The sequence below is a fragment of the Petromyzon marinus genome, chromosome 13 (assembly GCF_048934315.1).
Source record: "Petromyzon marinus isolate PM22_M1 ecotype Great Lakes invasive population chromosome 13, UKy_Petmar_22M1.pri1.0, whole genome shotgun sequence".
Classification (NCBI taxonomy): domain Eukaryota; kingdom Metazoa; phylum Chordata; class Hyperoartia; order Petromyzontiformes; family Petromyzontidae; genus Petromyzon; species Petromyzon marinus.
In genome coordinates this window covers 9,034,171-9,054,590 of record NC_133679.1, presented here as the reverse complement: position 1 = coordinate 9,054,590, position 20,420 = coordinate 9,034,171, and the positions used below count along the sequence as shown (strand labels likewise).

General features: G+C 48.4%; 1 protein-coding gene across 1 annotated transcript in view; it reads right to left on the bottom strand.

Moving 5' to 3' along the window:
• LOC116941967 (mothers against decapentaplegic homolog 3-like) overlaps positions 1–17,559 on the bottom strand; it is a 29,840-nt gene extending 12,281 nt beyond the window's left edge. The window contains exons 1-2 of the mRNA XM_032953403.2: positions 17,456–17,559; positions 15,817–16,504 (exon numbers count right to left, since the gene is read on the bottom strand). Coding sequence (XP_032809294.1) covers positions 15,817–16,025 — 209 coding nt within the window. The 5' untranslated portion in view covers positions 16,026–16,504; positions 17,456–17,559. The remainder of the gene's footprint in view (positions 1–15,816; positions 16,505–17,455) is intronic.
• Between the last annotated feature and the right edge of the window lie 2,861 nt (positions 17,560–20,420).

Sequence of the window (20,420 nt, the reverse complement as noted above, 5' to 3'; positions counted from 1 at the left end):
CTTGGCATGGAAAAGCTTCACAGTGAAATGCTGCCAAATTACACAGCACTCCCGGCTCTAATGCAGCAGGGTTGCACACAGGTGCAGCTTTGTGCCAAGTACAGCACACATTGCCCACGGTTTTTTTCTTAAAATAAAAAAACACATTGGGTTTACAACTCTGTATGATTGCCTGAGTTGCAGTGCATTATTTACGAGATTCTTAGGTTGCTTACTGAAAAAAATAAACCTCACCGAATTCGCCATTAACGCTACATTTTAAAAGAATAATATCCAACAGGCTGACGCTTTGGGTAATGGCCCTTCTTCATGGTGGAGACATGGATTTGACTTTCAGTTGGAGATCGCTTTTTACAATGCAAGGCTGGGAAAAGATGACAAATCAAAAGTTTTCCACCGACGTGAACAGTTTTCCCCATGAGTAAACACTGAATAGAAAAGTGTAACTTTGATAACACTTAGGTATTGAAAAAACTTTTCATATTTCAAAGCAAACTTTTAATTTCACAACATTCCTCAAGTTTTTAAGTTGTGTATGGCACCACAGTGTAATGTGCATTCTCCATCTATGAAGTCAATCTCCTTGCTCTGTCTCTCTCTATTTTCATTGAATGGTCACTGCGTGAAACGTCAGCCAATTATATGTTCTTTTATTTAGTGTTACCCTCTTGCATGCACGAAATTTCCCCAACACGCCAAACATTCACTCATGGAATTGGTGAATCGTGAAAACGTATAACCCTCCTGAATAAAATGTCTTAATGCACAATTACTCTATTCCAGATAAATAGGTGGATTTATTATCATTATTATTATCACCTTGGTTCTATCGTTTGAGATTCGTAGCAGTGTGGAACTGAGCCCACAATGCTCTTTTTGCGCCATAATTACCACGACAAAGCAAGGTAATTGGATAATTGGCACAATAAAGCTGGCAGTCTCCAGACAGAGGGCAATGCATCATAAACATCACTGCCACACTTGCAGGTGCATTCATGCTAACAGTGCCAGGGTGGGTCCCAAAGCAATGAAACCAGAACAAAAGAGTATACGCAGACTCTCCCATCGCAGATTCTTTCAATACAATATGTCTCTATCACATTGCATTGAAACGTACAGCTCTTTTGCAATCCACTGCTGGATGAAACATGCGTTCAGAGTTTTTGGCTGCTATCAATTTCCACGTGATAAGATGCTTTGTTGAGCTACCAATTGCGACCAGGTCGCTTCTGAAAAAGAGCTATCTAGCTCAGTGGGCCCTTATCTGGTAAAATAACAAATTGTAGTAGCAATAGTTACGATCAAGGCCTCTCCATGCCTTTTCTGTCAAAGTGAGTTGTTAGACCATACTTCATCGTAATGGTCAGTGTGGGTTGACGAGGAGGGAGGCCTGGATCGGTTCACTTGTCAGTCCCACTGGTGCTAGCCATGGCAAGGAATCCAGCTCGAGTCATTGATTATTTACTAATTATCCAGAAACACCTCGCTACGTTTTGGGAGTCTTCTTTCATGAGGGTCCTGTGTTGGGATGTTTGGCCAATTTCTCACTGTACTTGTGTAGTACGGCTTCAAAGACACGGTAAAATTTAGACGCTGCATAAACCCAAATATTATTTTGCATTATGAAGGGAATAATGCTGATTTGAGGATTGAAACAAAAAAAAGTGATCAAGTGATACCCTGCTCAAGTGAGCATCGAGGCGGTGCTGGTCTCCTGTTGACACCCCTGAGAAAGTGGTGGAATTTCCACATTCCTATGGAGTGAGTAAGCCCATCTCTAGAATAACCACTGTTGACCTCTCCACCAAGTGGTGCTCACTTTATTGACTAGGGGTTGAGGGTCGACTCAGCCCATTATCCCTCTGGGGATCCATAAAATGACACACACAGCCTTTCATATAATCTTTTGGCCTGCCTCTCGTATGCACGAATTTATATATGTACTGAAACACGTGTGACTTGAAGTGTATGAGTTATTCGGACTACATTGTGTACGTGCGTAGGAGCACACGCGTCTTCCAAAGACTCACGGCCCCAGCATGTTGCACCGACGTTCCCAAGTGGCACCGACGTCCCCGGTGACGTACAAAGGGGTGCAACGCTTTTGCGTGCGAGCGTTTGCAACGTTACGCATAAACATTACACAACCCCGCACTGAAACACTTCCGTTAACTCTTCAAGGCCATTTCAGAGTTAAGGCTGTTGTTGCCCCCTGTAGGGGCTGCAAGGATGCGCAGAATTATTGATTGACGTCTATTCTTAGCGGATTACAAAAATCGCCCGGAATGCACCCGGTCGCGACAGTTCTCAGAAGCTAAGCGGGGATTTTGAAGCGTGGACACTGCCGGGATGAGCTTCCACCGCAAGTAAAGCAGGCGCCGTCAGCAGAGTGCAGCGCGGTAAATATCCATCGTCGTACTTACTGCACGATTCTACAATAGCCACGCCAAACCGCACTGACCAGCGGAGTGCAACATGGTTGAATACCCCCACCACGTGCAGCGTTGAGAGTGGATAATTAAGGATCAAGTACATCGATGGATTCTTAATAGCTCACGATAGACACACTAAATCACGCAGCTCGTTTAAAACGTAGTTTAAATGCGATGCGAATGTTGTTTGAGGGCAATGTAGCGAATTAAACCGAGATAAAATGAGAAACAATGCAAACGAGATAGTCAAAACGAACGCAGTGCAGTATTTTGGTGCGCATTAACAAAGGAAATATTAAGTCGTGCATCGCATCGTGGCCCCGGGTCGTTTTCCCGAATCGTGACAATTCATGGAATTGCTGTGCGTGTGTAGGCCAACCCGCCACGACTGCTCTCCTGTAACACCCAGTGAGTGACTGCTCCGCTGCGCTAACGCCCAAAGTGAGGAGCGACCGAAGAGAACTAGCAGTCTGGGGCGAATGCGAGAGAGCCGTTTCTAAAAAGTCAAGATGTTTAAACCACCCTGCCTCTGCAACGACAACGTTGCTTGCCTTATCACTTCATCTCGACTAAACCGCCGCTGGTCGAAAGCCAAGTGCAGCTGGCAGGCCGACTGGTACAAAAGCGCCTTTGAGATCACAATTTAATAAAAGTGCCGTAGCTCGCATGCATCGATTTGCTCGGAGCGGCAGGTTGGAACTCGCCGTGAGATGGGTGGGGGGGGGAGGCGCAAAAAACAAATGCCGCTACCTCTAATTATGTCTGCGTGCCAAACCATAAAGTTCCACGTACAGACTGACAGCGGCAACAGACATCTGGATCAGGTCCAAACGATACCGGTGTGACATTTCATGGATCCCCGGCGCTGTAAACAACCATGGCACCGGAGTATTCATTTTGATTCCTCTAAATACTGGCAATTTTCCTTTAAACTGAATTGGCACAACTGCAATGAGAATTGTCGATTGTCATGCTTTACAGTTTGTGAGCTCACAATGGGACTTGTTTTTTTGTCGTCGTCCCCCACCCCCCCCCCCCCCCCCGCTGTTAAAAACCGTATTTTGCGTCTATTTTGTGGAATGTAACTGCCTGCACCACCGGGACTGGAATTATACTTTGCCATGTCGAAAAACATGTTATCGATCGCAAGTTGCAACACGTGTAACGTATGGTCAACACCTTAATTTGTGGTCGGTTAAATCGTGAATTTTAAGCAGAAAAAAACCCCACGCCCAAGACCACTCTTTATCGTTCCACGCACATCTTCCTGCAAGACCTCACTTGCTCCACACCTATTCCACCGCCCCGAAAGCTTTCCACGACCCGCAGACCCATATCTGCAGAAACAGCCACGTGCACATAACGTACAGGAGGATTGTGGGCTGCAGACCATCGATACTTCGCACAAACGTGGCATTGTTTAGCCGTGCACTAATCTCGGCAGGCTTGCTAACTTCTCTCTCTGTAACCGTATACCATGTCACGGCTATAACCTAACGAGCACTCCACGTTGATTTTATTTCCTTTCGCCGGCCCTGCTAAAATCATCAGCATGTGAAACCTGGGGGGAGCGGGGGGGGACTGCAGCTAGTAGGGCTCTGCAAGTCAGAGAAAGAAACGTGCACCATCAGCAAACATGTGTGTGCAGTGAGCTTCCCCTCCGTCCGCCACACACACACCGACCCTCCCACGCATCCCGTACCCTGCCCGCCGCCCCCAGCCTCCCCCAGCCTCCCCAGCACGTCTGAGTCAGCCGAGAGGAAATGACTCTAAACCCACAGGCAAAGGCCCAGGGCCCTCCCCCGACCACTGCCAAAAGTCACCCCTCCTCTCCACTTCTTTTACTGGACCTACTTTGTTTTTTTATATTGCGTGACGGAAGATCCTTCCCACGCGCTTATGGACAAAAGGGATCCCTTTTTAGAATGGCCGCGGACGATGGCTCGATGTACAGCAGTCGGGGGGAGGTACTGCTTGCCTCCGACAGTTGTGGAGACACTGCCCTGAAGAATGGAAGTCAACCCGTTCGTCATTATAACCTCTGCTGAAGATGAAATATAAATATATCATGGGTGACGATCCGAGCAATGGTCCTTATTCCATTCTTCAGGGCAGTGTCGCTGACGAACGTGTTGAGTTTTGCGTCACAGAATGTGTGCTCATGCACCACTGCCAATACAAGTTTTCACGAAATATTGTGCTATCCTTGGCAGGCCCCTTGGTGCTGACCACTTGTGCTTTAAGTGTTCAAAACCTGGGAAGCGCTGCGCCCGTCTGACTTTTTAAAAATGGAAACCGTTTTTTTTTACGCTGCATGCGCATTATTAAAAGCATGCATGACATTGCATCAACAATTGATACAGAGGTAAAATGCATTTCAAATACATCACGCGATTACCGTTGCCATCACAGTACCGTCCAAGGGACTCTTGGGTTCCAGCAGATCTGCCTTGACACCAGCCTCACCGTGCAAGAGGCCCCCCTTCTACAAGGCGGCGGAACGTAAACAGTGGTTGGCGCACCGAGGGCCCACACATTTTTTGATGATCATGTGACACCATTACACATGAAGAGTGCGAACGTGGAGGACTGTAGGTATGAGCACGTACAAATTGCAAACTGTAATGCTGCATTGCTGTATCTTAATGGTGCATGTAAGAAGAGGTTTTTTTATTTTATTTCAAATTATTTCAACAACACATCCGGTGTGAATTAATCGTCGCTTAAAACTGCGTCAAAATACCAAATGTGCATCCTCACCCCCCCCTTTCTCAATGTTGAGAAACTTTTTCCTGTAAACGAAAACGCTTGCTGTATTTACCAACACACAAATTCCTTTATCCGGCGCCATGCCCCGAGAGTCAAAAGTGGACTCACTTTGCGCCTTCCTGTCTATTTGTGGAGTCTGTCTCCACCTACAATGGGCCCTTTCTCTCCACGCCAGCCTCAAGCAGAGCAGAACCCATGGTCAACATCACAGTGGGCCAAATACAGCGAGGGAAAAAAGTATTTGATCCCCTGCTGATTTTGTACGTTTGCCCACTGACAAAGAAATGATCAGTCTATAATTTTAATGGTAGGTTTATTTGAACAGTGAGAGACAGAATAACAACAAAAAAATCCAGAGAAACACATGTCAAAAATGTTATAAATTGGTTTGCATTTTAATGAGGGAAATAAGTATTTGACCACCTCTCAATCAGAAAGATTTTTGGCTCCCAGGTGTCTTTTATACAGGTAACGAGCTTGTTACCTGTATAAAAGACACCTGTCCACAGAAGCAATCAATCAATCAGATTCCAAACTCTCCACCATGGCCAAGACCAAAGAGCTCTCCAAGGATGTCAGGGACAAGATTGTAGACCTACACAAGGCTGGAATGGGCTACAAGACCATTGCCAAGCAGCTTGGTGAGAAGGTGACAACAGTTGGTGATATTTTTCGCAAATGGAAGAAATACAAAAGAACTGTCAATCTCCCTCGGCCTGGGGCGCCATGCAAGATCTCACCTCGTGGAGTTGCAATGATCATGAGAACGGTGAGGAATGAGCACAGAACTACAAGGGAGGATCTTGTCAATGATCTCAAGGCAGCTGGGACCATAGTCACCAAGAAAACAATTGGTAACACTACGCCGTGAAGGACTGAAATCCTGCAGCGCCCGCAAGGTCCCCCTGCTCAAGAAAGCACATATACATGCCCGTCTGAAGTTTGTCAATGAACATCTGAATGATTGAGAGGACAACTGGGTGAAGTGTTGTGGTCAGATGAGACCAAAATGGAGCTCTTTGGCATCAACTCAACTCGCCGTGTTTGGAGGAGGAATGCTGCCTATGACCCCAAGAACACCATCCCCACCGTCAAACATGGAGGTGGAAACATTATGCTTTGGGGGTATTTTTCTGCTAAGGGGACAGGACAACTTCACCGCATCAAAGGGACGATGGACGGGGCCATGTACCGTCAAATCTTGGGTGAGAACCTCCTTCCCTCAGCCAGGGCATTGAAAATGGGTCGTGGATGGGTATTCCAGCATGACAATGACCCAAAACACACGGCCAAGGCAACAAAGGAGTGGCTCAAGAAGAAGCACATTAAGGTCCTGGAGTGGCCTAACCAGTCTCCAGACCTTAATCTCATAGAAAATCTGTGGAGGGAGCTGAAGGTTCGAGTTGCCAAATGTCAGCCTCGAAACCTTAATGACTTGGAGAAGATCTGTAAAGAGGAGTGGGACAAAATCCCTCCTGAGATGTGTGCAAACCTGGTGGCAAACTACAAGAAACGTCTGACCTCTGTGATTGCCAACAAGGGTTTTACCACCAAGTACTAAGTCATGTTTTGCAGAGGGGTCAAATACTTATTTCCCTCATTAAAATGCAAATCAATTTATAACATTTTTGACATGCATATTTCTGGATTTTGTTGTTGTTATTCTGTCTCCCACTGTTCAAATAAACCTACCATTAAAATTATAGACTGATCATTTCTTTGTCAGTGGGAAAACGTACAAAATCAGCAGGGGATCAAATACTTTTTTCCTTCACTGTATGTCAGATGCATTTCGGGCATCCGTTCTGTTGGGGGTCTGTGTGCTTGAATGTGTCGCCCGAGCCGCTGCTGTATGTGCCCGCTCAGCGTATGCGCGACCACAGCTTCGGACTAGTTCTTCAACATTCCACAGTGTTATACCTCGGCACGTTCAATAACACCGGCCCATGTTTACAGTACAATGAAAAATAATACTGTAAAGTTATGGCTCGTTGTCAACGCAGTGCTGGATGAGGGCTTGCCCGCACTGTGTTGGTCGCCCGGGGGCTTGTTCACCATACTTCACCGTGCCGGTCAGTGCGGGTTGGTGAAGGGGCAATGTGGGGTAGAATGGTTCAGATACCACTTGCCATGGATGTTATTCTGTAGCCTAGCAATCGAACTCAAGTTGCGGGCTCCACAGTGCGGTGTGCTAATCCACTGCATTGCCGCATACATTGTGTGTGTGTGATTTGGGTTAACCATATGGATGAGTAACAGGTATGTTTCAATTATTTATGTATTTTTTCCCCCAGGTCTTCCCTTGCAAAGGGGAGTTGTGTTAATGGCTCTTACCTGCGGGTCTAATTAGAGGGGTACGAGTGAATTAACGAAATTGCTTGATTTAAACGCAGCCTTACACCGTAAACAAAACACTCAATGCATTTGCAATTGACGCTGCATTGTAATAGACGGATGGAGAATGGTGGCGCAGCTGTTAGCGCAACCCGAGCTGGATTCAAGTAGGAAGTGATATCTGAACCGGTGCTGCACCACCACAACCCCGCGCCCCCCCAACATACCCAACTTGCATTGACCAGCATGGTGAAGTATGGTCAAACAACCCAATAACCAAAGTCAAATAACAATCATCGTGACCAAGAGGCATTGGGAGGCCATCATCCAGAAGTCGAATTATAATGTACCATAATTTTTTCTGCACTATTAATGTTATTACAATGCCTATGACCAAATCCCTAATGAATACAATTTTGACAGGCTTGAGCCTGGATAGTGCTTGGATGGGTGACCACTCTATTGAACATAAAACAGGCGTTATAGGCTGCAGAACCACATTTTCAACAGAGGGAAGTGCAGAAAAATGCATTGTTGTACAGTACTGCGCCCCCTACATTTATGCTCCCCATCTTCACCAACCCGCACCAAGCGGAGTGGTAAAGTATGGTCAAATTGCACCACCGACCTTTACGGTGTGGGGACGCCCTCAATCAGCTAGTGGACTGACAAATTAGATGCGCGTGTATATCTTATTACAATATTTTAAAAAATGTAGAACTGCAGTATGAAATTTCTAGCATATAAATGTCAACCGAAAACACAATATTTATACGTGTGTGGTAAAAACAAATTTACATAAAAATAAATATCAGTGTAGAAAATGTTGCCAATGCAGTCAGCATCAGGAGCGGAGCCAGGATTTCAGGCCGGGGTGACATTCAACAAATTTTAATTTCAAGAATGATTAGAGAGTCAGGCTGTTGAACTAGACGCCATCGGTTGGCGACACACTCTGACAATGCAGTTGCACGGAGTCCGCCAGACCGAGTGTCGTACACTTATAACGCAGAATGTCACCCCTGTCATCCCCCTGGCTCCGCCCCTGGTCAGCATCATCATCACTGCTGGATAACGGCTTCCACAATCCACCTCGACCTCTCGCGAATCCCGCGATGTCACAACTCTAAAACCTGCACGCATTACCTGATTTCATCGCTCTATCTCCTCGGTTCCTGTGTTCTGAACCTTGGCTGCCACTCCTTGAGTACAGTATACTCGACCACCGGCCATCATCATCATCCCTTCCAAGGTTCCTGCCCTGCCCAAAACAACCAACTTTTCTTCTCGAATCCACGTGTCCCTCTCTCCATCTCTCAATGTATTACTAAGCAATGAATGCCAACTCTCCTTATTTGCACTTCTCAGTAACAGCAAACGGATTTGCATAAACACGAGTGCTAATGGCAGTACACTGTACTGTCTGCGTCGAGGATATGGTCAGCCTAAACTCTAGAGAATATCACAACAGCTGTCTTGGTGCTCTGCTGTGTAAAAAAAAACAATTGACAAATATTGATTAATTTAATTGACGCAAAAAAATGGCATGTCTGAAATATTTCCACTACGTTATTCGGCGTATTCGCTCAATATCATCCGTGTCAAATCTGCGTTACCACCCAAGTGTCTTTACCCCCCCCCCCTCCATTTAAAGGTGACAAGAAAATATTCTCGATGTTAAGTTTTAAATTATCCCATTTTTAATTAATGACTGCATTTAAATGCACTTATGGCTAATCTGGCCGGGCCACGTGACTTGACCCGTGACAGCATTAAGTCATCCGCGATGGCGTGGAAAAGCCGGGCACACTTCCCCAGCCACCTGGAAGCGTCGTTATCTTCCACCGCCTCCCCCTTGCTCCGAACAACGCAGATGGTCTCCGCATTCTGGTTTACTGTGCACGGATCATGAGGGATCCCTCTTGGCCACGTTCACATACGGTGTTTAATAGCGGTATTGCATTACTTAATTCCATCAATTGCCATTGATTTTTTTTTAAATGTCGCTCCGAAAACACGCGTGGAATCGACGTGTTTTTTTTTCTCATTCAATTTGTAGATGGCAGTGGTTTTTAACCTGGGGTGCGAGATGCCCTTTCTGGGGGTGCGAGACATGGTCAAATTGTTTTAGAATATAAATCGAAACAAATTAAGCACGTGCACGACAGTGCAACTACTCTTTTTCATCAAACCTCTGTGTTTATTAACATTGTACATGTTTTAACGATTGAGAAACAAAGGGGTGCAAGGCTGTAGTAAATATGAAGAACCACTGGTGTATTGTATTATGTTCTTAGGTTCATACGATGGTCAGCAGGATAGGTGGGCGCATCTGCCAGTCATCTCAGTCAATTCACAACACCTGGGTCTGTCCCGTGACCTCCTGCCAGCGAGCCTCCGACACTCCACGTGGCCTCAAGGTGCACCTAGCTTGGCATAAGTGCCGTGGTTATGTCACCGCCACATAGGCTCGCGTTACTCGCACAGCCGCTAGAGGCCACTACATTAACCAGAATATTAAATGTATAATTGAGTCTGGAATTTAAAAAAAACATCATGATCTTGAATTGTGACAGTTAATCGAAACATGTGTGTGAGTGGCGGGGGGGGGGTGAATAGTTTACACAACTAATATTTAACATGCAGTGAGATGATGTATAAACCCAGTAAGTTAGGTATCACTGCAGTCATGCAGCAGCAGCAGCTTAAAAGACCCCAAACACCACCAACAAAGGACGTCTCGGAACCTTTGACCATGTACAAACAGACGGGGACCCTGGGCTTAAAACCCAACTTAAGAGATGGGCACGGCACACCGTAGAGACGATCGTGGCGGTGACTGTAAACTCGTGGATCTCTCTGCGAGCACATCTTTCTCCTCCTGGGCTTAGGATTTTATATTTTTTTGCGAAAAGTGAACATTTTGAGGCCACGTGCACAGCAGCTGCGACGTTGATAACAGGATGGCTGGAACCGAGCCCTCCCCTCTCTGTTGGCCCCACTGTCGTGATGGTGGCGGTGGCCGTCTATTCAGCAGCTGACAGGGGGGACCGTAAAATACTGTGCAACATATAAATGACAAAAGGCAGCATTAAAAGGGATAGCCGATGCTCGCGAAAGCCGGCTATGATATCTCACTGCCTCCATTCTGTGAATTATTCTAATGAGCAGTGTGTGGAATTAAGTAGCCAAGGAACAAACATCGCAAGTATAAACCCCACATGGCAAACCACGAGTGCTCCGCGCGAAGTATCCAGCTGGCTTTAATTAAAGTCCTTAAACATTAACAAGTTGAATTCTATATCACTTTACCATTGAACAAAACCCATTAGTGCTGTTAGTTGAATAACAGGCATTGTGCAGATGAAAATGCTACAGCCCACACCTGAAAAATGACCTGGTAACACGACATCCGTTTCTTTTTAAAACAACAGAACCAAAGAGTAGATGACATTTTGGGTTTTTGGACCATTCAAGTACATACACGCATCTGCCGAATTTGATGTATTAAGTTTTCATTAACTGTAGACGTCATTTATCGGGCTTGCAGTAAGTGCACACGCGCACAGTTATAAAGTAATGCCATATACAGCCCTGTAAAAAATGTTTTTTTACACACAATTAATTGGAAAGCTCCATTCCGCTTACCACAGAGACAGCATTATTTGCTCTTATTTTACCGTAAAAAAACGATAATTCACCCTTAATCCCCCATGCCATAATACACCATGCATGAGCCAATGGCTGATTTGTGAGCCACTCGCTCTGGGCACTTCTGGATGGAGCCTGACAAGTTTGGCACTTACAGTAAATAGTATTAGTGGAACACCTCCCATCGACGTTCAGCGTTCAACCACCGCCAGCCACTCGGACGTTCCTAACCCCCTCCCACCCCCCCGCTGATATGACCCCACCAGTCTGGCCGAGGTCCAGCTAGCCGACAGTCTGCCCAGACACCCGCTATAAATAGCCGTGCGACACAACAAACCGACTGAACGAAAGGCGGGGAAGGAGGAACTTGAAATGCCTCCTCCACAGCACTTAAATGTCTGTTGAGCAATCGCGAGCAAATCATCTGCCCAAGATAAAAATCGGCATCTCGCTTGCAAGCAGCGCTCCTTCACTTGGCAATGCAGCGCTGTCATTTTCTGGCTAAAGTACTCTGGCCTGTTGGCCGAGCGAGGCAACCGGCAACAAGGGTGTAGCCTCCCACCAATGTTCTCTCGGTGGCTCACAAGTGTTTACTTCGTGTAATCATTTGTTTTCGTCTCTTCCCCTCTGGGGGGACGGCTCTCCACTCTCCCGGAGGGAGGAACGGAGCCGGGGCACGAAAACATCTCTTGACAAAAGCACTTCAAAGTGGTTTAGGTGCGAGTCTGCAGGCGCTCTGTATAAACAATTTAACCGTTCCTGCTGCAGACAGTCGATGCCCATTCGCCCATGTCCTCCACCTCCTCCTCGGAGTTGTCATTACGTACGTGTGGGAGTCCTCAAACTCTGGCACCAGCACAACACATCGCACGGATGCCAGTGCATTATTGCGAGCCAATCCCTGGGCAGTTGCATGGCTACATTCCAAATTGTTGTAACTTTTTCGAGCTTGTGGAAATGTTACGTTTCCACGTAAGGCTGCTGATGGAACGAAATACTGCATATGCTATTACTCCATAGAGAAACACTGTGATGGGTTTATCGCAGCTCTCTTCACATTATGCATCTAACGTGTAGCAAAATGTCTGTCAATAATCATGATAGGTATTATGTCGCATTGCAGAGAGTGCTGCTTAGTCGGCCGACAGGTTCGTCAAGTTAGCCTGTGGGCAGACCGAGAATGGTGGGGTAAAGTGTAAGATACTGTCACCTCATCTAAGACGTATGGCCAGCCTATACAAAGGGAGGCCAAAATCCCTGGAGAGGTAATATAGAGCCATGCCTCAAGTGGGGGCGTCGTCTTTGCAAGCAGTGGTGTGAGCCAGACATTTTACCATTGGCTGTTGCAAATAGTTCTGCAGTGTTTAGGGCAATGCGCTTAAACTTTTGTGACACCGGTTCAATCCCACCCTCTTAGCACTAGACCTCCAAACAATTTCTAAGTAAGGGCATTCATGAGTCTGAAATGACTGCTCGTGCTGTAACTGTATTTGCACAGCCATAGGATGGAACGTGCCCGAGTGGAGAGGGAGCGGTGGGATTAGTCCACGTGGAGGAGCGAGATGGATGGTGGCAGCACAGAACCATGAAGAATGGCGATAGCACGGGGCAGCCTTCATCCAGCAGTGGACAATGACTAACAATTACTAACAATGGGTTGCACTCGAAAGTACTACCACTGTCGAGATCGGAGTGATGAGATTAGTTAATGTGTGGAGGAGTGAGATGGGATTGTGCCATCCGCAGGAATGTGAGGGATGGCAAAAGCCTTTCAAGAGACTTTCATCCAGCAGTGGATGGACAATGGAGAATGATGATGCTGATGGTCGTATTTACTGCACTTTAGAAAGGCAACATTTTTAGATCATCTCTACCCAATGAGTCTCATCCATCTCACTTGCCACTACCAAGTGCTAATTACCCCTGCGAATCTCTCAAGTCAAACGGACTCTTGTCTGCATTGTGCTTAGTGCGGTGTTGGATTTGAACTGTTCGACGTAAAAGTGTCGTGTCAAGTTCAAGAATGCCGGAGCTTAACTTAACGCTGCACAGAGATATGTTTAAGCAGCATACAGTAGGTGGCGACCAGCTACAGTATTCAACCCAATAGGCAGTGAAAGTGATCCTGTATGTATCACACTCACACTACTCTGTAGATTTGGCACACGGGCAATTCTGTGCTTAACGGAATTTACATGTTAAACGGAATCGCAATAACAATGTGGACATTTTCGACACAGCGATGTTATGCATTTCGTTAAGAAACTATTAAAAGCCGAGATGATGCCCGTGTTAAATGCTGTGATTATCTGGGCCCTATGCTGTCCCAATTCTGTAACACATTACCGTGGAATTGAAAATTTAAAAGTGGAGTGGTGTACAAACAGAAACTTTCCACGTGTCATCAAGAATGCCCTACAACGCAACAAAGGCTGATGTTTGGACCAATGACCCTTCTTGCTCTCTGCTCTCAAGTAGGGCCGTCGTTTGAAACGTCAGCCTATTATACATTTTTGGAAGGCAGTCCACTTGAATGTTGCGAGTCTTTGTGGGTGTGCATATGCTACTAGAATAGAGACCATTTACTGTTGTAAATGCTTGTGTTGTTAAAGTGGGGGGAGGGAGAAGGCGTGCAGTGGGTTGCCCTGTGATCCCGGCGACCTGAGTTCTATTCCCGGCCACGGCTAACATCAGTGGCGAGTGATATATTGTCTGGGCCTGGACCCTGCCCTCCACTCCCCCACTTTCATTTCTGAGCAAACGACTTAAGGCCAAACGATCCCCATGACAGACACGGCATGCGTTTCAGTACGCGTGTAATGTTTATTATATTTTACAACCTTTAGTCAATCAATCCACGTGCTGGATAAAGGCTTCCCTCCCCAAGCTGCGTTGGTCATGGGGGGCGAGAAGAGTGGGTTTCTTTGACTATACTTCACCCCGCTAGTTTAACGTGGTCAATGCGGATCGGTGAAGGTGGTACATGTAGGAAAAGGGGATGGGGGTGGCCGGGAACCAGTTCAGATATCCACCACTCATCACTGCCACTGATGTTAGCCGGGACCCAGAAATGAACTCTTCGTATTGCAATGCGCTAAGCACAAGCGCCGCCACCCCCACCCCCAATATGTATTACACGTTGCGTGGATTTGTTTACTGGGGGCAAACAGTTGTATTGCCGGCAGCTGAGACGCCAGCCCAGGCATGCATCTGGCATCTGCATGCCATGTGTTTCCCAGCCCCAATTCATTATCCCCTCCCTCCATCAGCAACATCCCCGCACGAACTTTACACTACATCACTGTACCCGCATCACCATCATCACAAGCAGCAGCGCACAACGCCAGCTCAGCCACACTGCGCGCACGTGTGAGTGAGCGTGTGTGCGTGATTGTAATGCGGGTGGTCCTGTAGCGACTGCGCCACGAACCCGGCGATCCGAGTTCGACTCCCGGTCCTGGGACTCCCCCAAGGTTGACTTAGCCTCAAATGGGCACCTGGTGCGGTGGGTAAACATCGCGTCTTGGGGGGAGACAAAGGCGGCCGGGCGTGGTGTTGGCCACCCACGCTTTACCCCGACAGTCTGTTAAAGGCTACACGGCACGAGGGGGGGGGGGGAAGTCTTTGACTATGTGGGCAACGATAGTGTAGTGGTGTAGTGACTTGGTGCACGTTAAATTTCCGCTCACGACCAAATAACACAATGACGAATATCTGAACCGGTGTCGGGCCTCCCCTAGGTCGGCTCGGCCTCATAGGAGTCCTGTACCGGACGTGTGTGTGTGTAAGAGTAAAAGCAATGGGAAGACAAAGGCGGCCGGGCGGGCGGGTCACCCCACCACATCTTGTGCCGTGCCGGCCTTGAAAAGTGCTCACGAACGGCGCTTGCCCCAACAGTCTGTGAAAGACTATAACGGGGATCTTATATATACTACTGTATATATACTATATATATCTTTGCGTTTGCCTTTGTGCGAGTTGAACAATGGACTGAAGGATGTGCAACAACAAAACAAACACCCTCGGACCGTTATAGGGGTGGGTGGCCAACGATAAGAGTGCAGTATACAACAAAATCTCAACAACACCAACAACACCACCACGTTACCATCTTGATGCAGGAATGAGTCCAGCCGGGCACTCAAGAGACTATGCATTCATTCGTACAAAGATAGTGCAGCAATTGGATGGGTGGATGCAGCAGACCCGTTCACTTAGATCCCGTTTCGTAGAAAGGTCTTTGAAAACTTAACAGTCTCCTCTCTTTCGGCCAAGGGGAGAGAGTTTGAGTCACAGAAATAGCAGAGAAGCCTCCTCACACAGGACGGATCAAAAGGCAAATAAGGCACAGCAGCAAGCAAGCAGTCAGTTCTTGGACATGTGGGCGAACTTTCCCAAGATGGGATTCTGTGTCATGCCCCCTCTACAATGCTGGGACTCTTATTTCAAACCAGATCGTCTGGCTAAAAAAAAAGACCCCTCCATATAAAACACGAGCTACTAAAACTAACCCATTGGGGGGGGGGGGGGGTGGGGGAAACTTGGCCACACACAAACCCCGAATAAACGATCAGCGAGCGATCTCGATTTCCCCCCCCCCCCCCCTCATCAATCGCGATCCACAAAGTACCTGGGGATGGTGATGCACTTGGTTGCGCTCGTCTGCGACGTGATGGCCTTCTCCAACTCGTCCAGCTGCCCAGTCTTCTTGAGCCTCTTCACCAAGCTCTTCACGGCCTTCTCGCACCATTTCTCCTCTTGGCTGCTCTGCACTTCTCCCTTCTTCCAGCTCAGCAGGCGCTTCACGATAGGCGGCGTGAACGGCAAAATGGACGACATTGCTTGCTTGCCTGCCTGCCTGCCTCTGCTCTCTCTCTCTTCTCTCTCTCTCTTCTCTCCTCTCTCTCTGTGTGTTGTATGGCTTTTTTTTCGGGTCCTGTTCTCTGCGCTTGCTCGCTCGCTCCCTCGGTGTCTCCCCACTCTTTCCCCCCCCTCCCTCTTCCCTATCCACACGCGGGGTGACACACAGAGAGAGAGAGAGAGTCTCTGCAGTGTCGCGCTTGGACACTCGGAAGATAAATTAAAACACGAATAAAAAAACCCCACTGGGAAAGGACTTCCCTCCCTCCCTCGTTCCCGTCCTCCTGTTCTTTTCTCTTCGTATTATTCTCGTCTTGCCTCGTCTTCTCTGCCTGTATTTGCCTATCCAGGAGTCGTCCGCCTGTCCCGTGCGTGCACGTGTTCAGACGAGCAGTGGAAGAAGGTTGTCCTTGACTGCGCTCCGCGCTGCTCTTCACCTGGGACTGTGCCTCCTGCGTCTATAGGATCAGCAGCAATAGGCACACACACACACGTGAGAGCTGTACTGCCTCCTGCGTCTATAGGATCAGTAGCAATAGGCACACACACACGTGAGAGCTGTGCTGCCTCCTGCGTCTATAGGATCAGCAGCAATAGGCACACACACACACGTGAGAGCTGTACTGCCTCCTGCGTCTATAGGATCAGCAGCAATAGGCACACACACACGTGAGCTGTGCTGCCTCCTGTGTCTATAGGATCAGCAGCAATAGGCACACACAGCAATAGGCACACACACACGTGAGCTGTGCTGCCTGCGTCTATAGGATCAGCAGCAATAGGCACACACACACACGTGAGAGCTGTACTGCCTCCTGCGTCTATAGGATCAGCAGCAATAGGCACACACACGTGAGAGCTGTACTGCCTCCTGCGTCTATAGGATCAGCAGCAATAGGCACACACACACGTGAGAGTTGTAACTGCCTCCTGCGTCTATAGGATCAGCAGCAATAGGCACACACACGTGAGAGCTGTGCTGCCTCCTGTGTCTATAGGATCAGCAGCAATAGGCACACACACACGTGAGCTGTGCTGCCTGCGTCTATAGGATCAGCAGCAATAGGCACACACACGTGAGAGCTGTAACTGCCTCCTGTGTCTATAGGATCAGCAGCAATAGGCACACACACGTGAGCTGTACTGCCTGAGTCTATACTATAGACTCTATATGATCATCAGCAGCAGCAGCAATAGGCACACACGCTAGCTTATACTATAGACTATAGGATCAGCAGCAGCAGCAATAGGCAGCACGCGCAGAGAGAAAGGGGGAGTGAAAGACTAAAGAACGAGAAGAAGAATAATAAGAAGAAGAATAAGAATGAGAAGAATAAGAATGAGAAGCCTAAGAATGAGAAGCCTAAGAATGAGAAGATAAGACTGAGAATAAGAAGGAGTTTGCGTGCCTTCTCTCTCCCCTCTCTCTCTGTGGCTCCTCTCCGCCTGTGGCCGCTCGTAATGACCGCGGCGTTGCGATGACGACCGCGAGGCGCTGCCGCTTGGGGCTCCGCCTGCCCGCCAGGGCTGCAGGAGGGGAGAAGGGGAGAGAAGTTGCGTGGGCGCAGACAACAACAGCAGCAGCATCACACACACCACACATCACACACATCACACACACGGCACATCACACACACCACACGGCACATCACACACCACACACACACACCACACACACACACGGCACATCACACACACCACACATCACACACACCACACACACACGGCACATCACACACACATCACACACACAACACACACACACATCACACACATCACACACATCACACACACATCACACACACATCACACACACACCACACACACACCACACACACATCACACACACGGCACATCACACACACACCACATCACACACACGGCACATCACACACACACCACACACACACACCACACACACCACACACACCACACACATCACACACACACCACACGGCACATCACACACACATCACACACACATCACACACACATCACACACACACATCACACACACCACACACACACCACACACACACCACACACACATCACACACACCACACACACACACATCACACACATCACACACACACCACACACACACCACACACACCACACACATCACACACACATCACACACACACCACACACACACCACACACACCACACACACACACCACACACACACATCACACACACCACACACACACCACACACACATACCACACACACGGCACATCACACACACACCACACACACACACCACACACACCACACACACACACCACACACATCACACACACACCACACGGCACATCACACACACATCACACACACGGCACATCACACACACATCACACACACATCACACACACATCACACACACACATCACACACACCACACACACACCACACACACACCACACACACATCACACACACCACACACACACACCACACACATCACACACATCACACACACACCACACACACCACACACATCACACACACACATCACACACACACCACACACACCCCACACACACCACACACACACACCACACACACACATCACACACACCACACACACACCACACACACACACCACACACACGGCACATCACACACACATCACACACACCACACACACACACATCACACACATCACACACACCACACACACACATCACACACACATCACACACACCACACACACACCACACACACACACCACACACACACACACCACACACACACATCACACACACACACCACACACACCACACACACATCACACACACACATCACACACACACACCACACACACACATCACACACACATCACACACACACCACACACACATCACACACACATCACACACACACATCACACACACACCACACATACCACACACACACCACACATCACACACACATCACACACACACCACACACACCACACACACACACCACACATCACACACACATCACACACACCACACACACATCACACACACACCACACACACCACACACACACCACACACATCACACACACACACCACACACACATCACACACACATCACACACACACACATCACACACACACCACACACACACCACACATCACACACACATCACACACACATCACACACACCACACACACCACACACACACCACACATCACACACACACCACACACACATCACACACACATCACACACACACATCACACACACACCACACACACGGCACATCACACACACATCACACACCACACACACACATCACACACACCACACACACACCACACACACACCACACACACACATCACACACACACCACACATCACACACATCACACACACATCACACACACACCACACACATCACACACATCACACACACACACCACACACATCACACACACACCACACACCACACACACACCACACACACATCACACACATCACACACACACACATCACACACATCACACACACCACACACACACCACACACACACACCACACACACACACACCACACCACACACACACCACACACACATCACACACACCACACACATCACACACACATCACACACACACACCACACACATCACACACATCACACACACACACCACACACACACACCACACACACACACCACACACACATCACACACACACATCACACACACACACATCACACATACATCACACACACACATCACACACACACCACACACACACACGCGGCACATCACACACACACACGAAGCACATCACACGCGGCACACACACACACGGCACATCAACGTCACACACGCACGGCACATCAACATCACCAACACGCGCGTCCAAAGACAAAGATCCCCCGTGTAGCCTGTAACAGACTGTAGGGGCAAGTGCTGTTAGCGAGCACCTATGAAGGCCGGCACGGCACACGAGGGGGTGGGTGACCAGCACCACGCCCGGCCGCCTTTGTCTCCCCAGTGGCGATGTTTACACATCGCAACCAGGTACTCATTTTAGGCTGAGTCGATCTAGGGGAGGCCCAGGACCGGTTCAGACAATCGTCACTTGGTGTTGGCCGTGAGCGGGAATCGAACCCGGGTGGCCAGGTTCGTAGCGCTAACCGCTGCACCACCGCTCCCCATAGACCAAGTGTTAGCGAGCACCTCTTAAGGTCCGGGTGGCCTACAGCACCATGCCACCTTTGTGACACTCACAAATATCCCACCCCCCCCCCAATATAGCTTCAACAGAGTGTCGGGGAATTGTGTGTTAGCGAGCACCTATTAAGGGCGGCACGGCATACGAGGAGGGGTTGGTTGGTCAGCACGGCCTCCGACCCCCTTTGTTTCCCCATT